A 7771-nucleotide genomic window follows, 5' to 3' on the forward strand; every position below is an offset into this window, starting at 1 on the left:
AAGAATAAACTCGTTTGTTAAGGCCATCCCATTTGTGGTATATTTCTTGTCAGAGTGGCACTAGAGAACCAGAACAGTCTTGTTGTCAGAAGGGACCATTCCCTGGTGAAGGATGTCATGCTTGGTAAGGTGGATGGTCGATGAAAGAGGGGAAGGCCTTCAACAAGATGAACTGACACAGCGGCTGCGATGATAGGCTCAAGTATAGCAAGGATCATGGAGCTGGTGTGGGACCGGGCGGTGTTTTCGTTCTGCTGTACATAGGGTTGCTATGAGTCGGACATGACTCAACGGCACCTAACAACAACAGGACGTCCAGCACAACTTTAAACGGGAGTGGTGACGGAAGATATCCCAGTCTTGTTCCTTTCAGTCACTGCGCAGCAGGAGCACTCACCCTGCCCTCTCAGAGTGTGCAATGAACCGTCACTGTTCCTCTCAGGGTAAAGCTCTGAATTGAGGCATGTTCCACACACACACTAGTGCATACATGCGACCACTCATACACACACATGCGACCACTCACACACCCATGCGACCGACCATACACACACATGCAACCACTCATACACACGTGATCGCTCATGCACGCATGCGACTTGTGCACATTCAAACATATGCACATTTGTGTGCATTCTTGTTCAGGAACTATCAGGGCTCCTTGGAGCTGGGACACAGGTCTTACACAGCTGAAACCCTAGAAATGGCTGTCAAAAGACCTGAGATTTCTTTTCCCAAGGTCAGGATCTGAGGGCTTCCTGGAAGGGGACCGTCTGCATCTCAATGGCCCACTGAGGGCTTTGCACAAGCCAGGAGCAGGACTTCCTGGGAGGGGCCGAGGGAAGGTGGTTACTGGGGGTCACATTTTGTCCACAGTATTTGTGAGTCAGGCCCACCCATGTATATGCACAATGTCCCCTTGGTCCTGCGGGGACTATCTACCCTTCCTTGCCCTCCAGGAACCTACTGGACCTGTCCCCCCACCCACACAGCAGCGACTTCTACCCAGACCCACCCATGGCACCAACGCAAATCACCACACAGCATCTCTACCTAAATTTATTAAGGGGAAGCAAAGGAGAGGACAAAGACTCAGGAAATAAATATCTGCAAAGAACTGGCTATGTCAGGATGCCAGGAAGCTCAGAGGGTCAGCGGATGGGCAGGGCTGGCGGGGATCTGGGGCCTGGACGCCGCTCCAGCAGGCTCAAGACCTTCCGCGACGCCGAGCCCGGGGGTCGGAGCGCCGAGCACGGCCGGGCTGAGCGAGTGGGAGCCCGCAGGTGGCGTCCTGGCACAGGCAGCTCTCGATGTGGGTGTAGCTGTGCAGCAGCGAGCTGCCATCAGGGCAGGTCAGCCGCACCTCACGCCGGCTGGTCCGCGCCTCCTTGCAGCAGGAGCACTTGTGGTCCAAGGACTGGGACTCGGCTGAGTACCTGGGCAGGGAGAATGGGGTGGGACCACTCCTTCCTGCAAGCTGTGGCCCTCCACTGCCCCCAGCAGGGCCGAAGTGGCCCTGTGGCCCCCGCAGCCCCCACAGCCCCAGTACTCACATGGAGAAAGTTCCACAGGAGCCCGAGCAGTAGCTGGTGAGGACCTGCCTGGTGCAGCCCGCATGCGTGATATTCCTCGCGACAGGAATGGCGGAGCAGGGGATCCTGGTCTCGTTGCGGCTAACGCCTGCAGGGAGATGAGGTAAGGTTATGGGATCACACAGGCTCTCCCTCAGTGCTGCCTGTTGGTCCCTGAGCTGGGGCTCTCCCCACCAAGCAACCCTCCACCAGCCACCCTCCCCAGCTGCCCACTGTCCTGCTCCTCCCTGGGATGGGATTTGGGCTCTCTGGGCACCCCAGCTTCACCCCCTTAGCATCCAGATGTGAGCAGGACACACAGACAGGACAGGAGTGTCCCTAGGCCTTCAAGGAGGCCCTGGTTGAGCCCACCCACCTGCCTGGGCGATACTCACATTTCTTGCAACAGCCATTGGGCATAAGTTTGATGGTGCCCTGGGGAGGGGGGAGATGAGAATGAACCCATAATCCCCAGAGCCCCCTGCACTGAAGGGCAAGCACCCCTCCTGCCTCAGGGTTGGGGAGGGGTAGTTCCTGCAGAAGGGCCCCCGGGACAGGACTTCCCACTGCTCCAGAGGGCCTGGGCCCCCTTGGGACCCCTGACAGGCCACTCACCGGGAGGCAGTCGCTGGGGTCGAAGTCGGGGCAGGTGATGTTGGAGACAGATGAGATGAGCTGGTTGTGGATCTTCACGCAGCTGAAGAAGGTGCAGTTACTCCTGGGATCGCTCTTTCTGTCCCCGGGCTGGGGTGCAAAGCAGAGATGGGGTGAGGGCAAGCAGGCATGCCCCTGCAGAGCCCCCAGATCCTAGTCCACCAGAACAGAAACACTCTGACCCCGGCAGGTCCTCCATCTCCTATCATGTGTGGCGCTTCTGGCAAGACCAGGCTGTGGGCCTGGGGGCCTGGAGGCAAGAGACCCCCTGGTGGGGCTCCAGGTACAGATGCCAGCCCATAGTGAGCACCCTAACACCCAGAACTCAAGAACAACGCCTTATTTGGGTAAGGAAATGCCGCAGATGTAATTAACTAAGTCATTAAGATCTCGAGATGAGCTCATTATCCAAGCAGGCCTTGATCCAGTGGTCAGTGCCCTCACAAGATACTGAAGGAACAGGAGGAGAAAGGACGGGAGAAGAGGAGAGAAAGGCCACGTGAAGACGGGGCAGCAGATCCGAAGGCTAAGCATCCCTGGCGACCACCAGAAGCCGGAAGAGGCGAGGAAGTCTCCGCCCCTGGAGCCTTAGGAGGGAGGCTGGCCCTGCCGACACCTTGATTGTGGACTTTGGGCCTCCGGTCTGGGAGGGAATACATTTGTATTGTTTCAAGCCACCCGTTTGTGGTACTTAGTTAGGGAAACTCAGACACAGCCTACACCCAGACTGGAAGGACCCAGCAGGGGAAGCCGCGTGTCCTGTCTTCAAAGACCCGCCCTTGCTCGCTATGTCCAGAGGTGAGCCGGAGACCCCGCCCCCAGCCCCAACCCTAGGCTCAGCCTCGGCCCCGCCCACAGTCCCGGGGAGGGCCCCCCTAGACCCGCCTACAGCTCCGCCCCTAGGCTCTGCCTCGGCCCGCCCACAGCCCCGGGGCCCCGCCCACCTTCAGGATGAGGCGCTGGTTTCCCGGCAGGTTGACAATACAGTGGGTCTGCTGGCACTTCCTGCAGCACTCGCCCGGGGCCTCCACGAGCTCGAAGCCCTAGGAACACGGACCGGGCCTAAGCGTGCGGCCTGTGCCTACCCCAGGCCGCCGACCGCCGGCTCCAGCGGCGCGCACATCTGACAGGGCTGTCCTCCTGGCCGCAGGGAGAGGGACCGGGTAATGAGGGCCAGGAGCACGCGGAGGGCGGGCTGAGGAACCATCGCTCAGTCTTTGCCAGAAGAAACCACGAGAGGTAGCAGCGGAAATGGGGTGGCGGGCTCGCCGGCAGAGGAGGGGCGTGGAGGGACCCACGCTTACGGGGTTGCAGGTGGTGTTGCAGGGCACGTGGGTGCAGGAGATGACATGCAGCCGAGTGTCCTTGTCCACGGTGTCTGTGCACACGCAGTTCTGACACTTGGAAGAGTAAACTGGAGAGCCGGGCTTTGGGGCACAGGGAGACGGTGAGGCTTGGCCCTTCGACCCCCTCCATCCCCGAGGGGGGCCCTCATCCTGAGCCCTGTGCAGAGCCCTGAGTGTGGACCCTCAGTCCCCCCCAGCTCCCCGGGCTCACCTGGTACTCGGCATTTCCGACAACACACACGCCCTTGGGTACTTGGGGAAAAGGATAAGAACGCCGTTCAGAGACACAGCGAGGCCTGTGCCCCTCCCCAAGACTGAAGCCACCTGATTCTGCTCCCCCTGACCCACAGCACTGACCAGAGCAGGCTGGCCCTTGAGTCCCCCCACCTCCAGGAACCGTGGGGTGCTGCTCACCACAGGAGTAGACAGGACAGCACCTCTCGGGCACCGTCTGGCTCTTCACCTCGAACCCCAGTGAGCACACAGGGGGCCTCTCCAGACACAGGCTGGTGTTGCACTCTGGGGAGAGGGGTGCAGGAACAAGGCATTGGCTCTCCCGGGGCCTCTGCAGGTGCACCCCCAGGCTGGCCCCGGAGCCTACAGCCCTCCTCCAACACGCTTCCTGCCAGCCTTCCCAGTGGGCCATCCTGACACCCCAGCTTCCAGCTTGCAGACGCTCCGAGGCCCTTCAGGCACCTCCCCAGCCAGTCCGAGGAACGGCCACCCATGAGCGACACAGAGGTGACAGCATGCAGGTCAGCTGCAGGGGATGAGACTGATGGCAGGGGGCCCCAGCAGGAGACGTGGTTCCCTAGTGGGCCCCTGCCCCTGAATGCCCCTTACTGCAGGAAGTGATGTTGCAGCAGGTGTCTGCAGGGTTGACCTCCAGGACAGGGTAGGTGCCGTCCTCCTCACACGTGATGGGCTTCGGGCTGCACTTCCGAGGCTGGCAGACGATACCGCTGCCCCCCTCCAGGCAGACACAGTCCTTGCAGTCCAACGTAAAGTGTTCCCCGAACTGCGAGGAAGGGGCAGTGAGCAGAGAACAGCAGAATCCTTCCCCACCTCCAAGCTGCTCAGTCAGGGCCCTGGGCACTAACATGCCACAGCTGTGACTGTCCCGGGCCTGGCAGGGGGCACGGGCACCTCACGTGTCTGGTGGGTTCACGCAAGACTGAGCAAACCAATCAACTGCACAGCTGTGACCGCATATAAGGAGACAGAAACCCGTGGGTGATCAAGGTGTCATCCTAGGCCTGGACACTGTCATTGGCCAACGGTGGTGGTTGAGTGGATGGGAGGGAGGTGGGTGAGTGGCTGGGTGGATGAGTGGATGGGTGGGTGAGTGGCTGGGAGGTGGTGGGTGGGAGGATGGGTGAGTGGCTGGGAGGATGGGTGAGTGGATGGGTGGGTGGGTGGTGAGTGGAAGGAAGGGTGGGTGAATGGATGACTGGGTGGGTGGTGGCTGGGTGATGAACAGATGGATAGATGGGTGATGGGTGGGTGAGTGGAGAATAACCTATTACTCATTCTATAAAGCGCCCAGAGTCTCATGTCCTCTCTCCCTCCAGTCCACCCCAAACCCCAAAATTCAGGGTTTGTGGGGAATCAAGTGCATTACAAAGTGGGGGGCCTACCTCTCTGGGCACGTTGTCAGGTCCCACACAGCCTGCAAGGAGGGAGGAAATTGATTCTGTTACCAGAGTCCTGCCTCCCTCCCCCCGGAGCTGAGTCAGCCTTCACGGCCTCTGGGAAAGCAAGGAGGCGAGGCGGTGGGAGGCACGGAGCAAAGCCAGCGGCCGCTTACCGCACAGCTCCACGCAGATGTCGAAGCCCGGGGCGTAGCTCATGGTGCCCTCTGGACAGAAGCAGCCTTCCACCAGGCGCGTGGCATTCTGCTCCGGGGGGCTGGGGACGGGGGCCGCCGTCAGACGTCACCAGGACGCGGCTGGACCATCTCGCCCAGACATTGCCGCCCACTTCCCCGCTCCCTCTGGCAGCCCCGGCCCCGCACGCAGCTCACCTGGACTGGCAGGTGGGCTCCTCCGCCGGCCCGCAGGCCCGGTACTCCCGGTGGGAGGGGCAGGTTACCGCTGCGGAGAAAGGCGGAATCAGGGAAGCGCCGGCAGGGGGAGCCCGAGCCCTGAGTGACAGCCGTGCCGGGGCCCCGCCCACACCAGGCCCCGCCCCACGCCAGGGCCCCGCCCCTTCGGAGCCCCGCCCCACGCCTCCCGAGCGGCGCTGCCGCGCGGCGTTGAACCCAACCAGACCCGTAACGCGCAGTCTCTCCGGCCACCCTCGGTCCCGGCCAGGCCCCGGGGCAGAAGCGGCACTCACAGCAGGTCCCGTGGGTGTGGTTGCGCCAGTCCACGCAGATGCCCTCCTGTGCACAGAGGGCCGCATAGCTCTGCAGGCTGGCGCACTCCAGGCCCCCGTCGGGCACGAAGCAGCTGTCGAACACGCAGGCTTCGTAGTAGTGCTGGGGAGGCGCCACCGCGTGGCACGGGGCGAACAGGCTGCGGGAGGGCGCGGGTCAGGCTCAGCAACAGCGACCCCTCCCCTCCCCTGCCCTGCGGCGGACCACCCCCATCCAAATGCTGACACCCAGACCGGGCCAGGCAGACAGGAACACGAAGTGGCGGCCACGGGAAAGGGACAGGGCTGTGGCACTGGGTGGGCTCCCAGAGGTGGACGCTTGGATCCTCAACTGCGGCCACCCGTGCCAGGCCCCCTCCAGCAATGAGGGGCTCCATCCCGACGGCTGCCAGCTGCTCTGCGACGCCCAGGGTGCCCTGGACTAGCTCTGTGTGGGCTGGCTGGTCTACTGCACGCCTCCAGCCAGTGCGGCCAGTGCCATCCCAGGGGCAGGTGAAACGTAGACACAGGGAGGGTTGAAAAGGCGGCATGGCTCTGTGGGACCAGGTCCTGGGCCCCCAGTGACCCTTGCCATGCACCACCCCTCCCCACTGAAGAGGGCAAGTGCACAGACAAGCCTTCCCTACAGCCCTGCAGCCCCAGCAGCCAGGCCTGGGCCACAGAGGCCAGGCAGGTCACCTGTCCTTGATGAGCTCGCAGAGTGGAGATGAGACACAGGGGGTGCCCCCTGGATGGGTGACTGCTGGGCGCTTGGTGGTGACAATGGTGTTGGGACAGTGTGGCTTGGAGGGGTCGTTCACCACCCAGTCGTCAGCTGCCACCTCACAGTCAGAGATGACCTCCCCGCTAGGCCGCATGCAGTCATCTGAGGTGTCGTTCGTGCACGTCCCTGCCACGAGAAGGCCACCATGAGCCCCATCCTGTGCCCTGGGGGCCACACCAAGCTCAGGGGCACAGACAGGCTGAGCAGAAGCTCAGGAAGTCCACAGGAACAGAGGTACAAGTGCACACACACAGAGACTCGTGAACACATGCTCATGTGCTCACAGACTCACGTACATACGTTCACACACATGCTCACACAGACTCGTGTATACATGTTCACACTCGTATAGACACATTCACATGCTCAGACTTGTGTACACATATTCACACACATGCTCACACATAAACTTGTGTACACACATTCACGCATGCTCACACACAGACCATGTACACATGTTCATGTGCTCACACCAGACTCGTGTACACATGTTCACACACACTCATACACACATGCTAACAGACTCATGTAGACACGTTCACAGCATGCTCACACACATTCACACATGCAGTGTTCACACAATGCTCACACTCATATATTCACATATTCACAAACTACACACACTCAGATGCCCATGCTCACACATTCACACACAAACTACACATACAGTTATATTTTCACAATTCACACCCACTCCCACATACACATACACATTCACACACTAACATGCTCACAAACGCACACTCAAACTCACACATGCTCATACACTCACACTCAGTCACTAACATTCACACGCACACATGCTCACACATTCACACTCGGGCTCCCACTCACGTGTTCACACACATGCTCACAATCACATGCACAAGCCCACACGTGCACACACATGTTCACACACATCTACACCCCGACATGCTTATCCACACACTCATACGTGCACACATACACCCCAGCCCGGGCCCAGACGCTGCCTAGAGGCGGGCTCACCACACTGGCCCTTGGTGTTGTTCCCAAACAAGCGGTAGGGCAGCTTGATAGAGAAGGACAGGCCATTGTAGGAG

General features: G+C 60.6%; 1 protein-coding gene across 1 annotated transcript in view; it reads right to left on the reverse strand.

Annotated features, from left to right (window-relative positions):
* Positions 1-1207: 1207 nt before the first annotated feature.
* The window catches only part of MUC2 (mucin 2, oligomeric mucus/gel-forming), a 34470-nt gene continuing 27906 nt past the window's right edge, over positions 1208-7771 (reverse strand). The window contains exons 35-49 of the mRNA XM_042782110.1: positions 7698-7769; positions 6626-6836; positions 5909-6087; positions 5595-5664; positions 5379-5479; positions 5209-5240; positions 4415-4589; positions 3986-4090; positions 3783-3823; positions 3530-3652; positions 3170-3268; positions 2187-2315; positions 1967-2006; positions 1554-1680; positions 1208-1436 (exon numbers count right to left, since the gene is read on the reverse strand). Coding sequence (XP_042638044.1) covers positions 1208-1436; positions 1554-1680; positions 1967-2006; positions 2187-2315; positions 3170-3268; positions 3530-3652; positions 3783-3823; positions 3986-4090; positions 4415-4589; positions 5209-5240; positions 5379-5479; positions 5595-5664; positions 5909-6087; positions 6626-6836; positions 7698-7769 — 1733 coding nt within the window. The remainder of the gene's footprint in view (positions 1437-1553; positions 1681-1966; positions 2007-2186; positions 2316-3169; positions 3269-3529; positions 3653-3782; positions 3824-3985; positions 4091-4414; positions 4590-5208; positions 5241-5378; positions 5480-5594; positions 5665-5908; positions 6088-6625; positions 6837-7697; positions 7770-7771) is intronic.

The sequence above is a fragment of the Orycteropus afer genome, unplaced genomic scaffold (genome assembly GCF_000298275.1).
Source record: "Orycteropus afer afer isolate SDZICR_OR568_19922 unplaced genomic scaffold, OryAfe1.0 scaffold00244, whole genome shotgun sequence".
NCBI lineage: Eukaryota > Metazoa > Chordata > Mammalia > Tubulidentata > Orycteropodidae > Orycteropus > Orycteropus afer.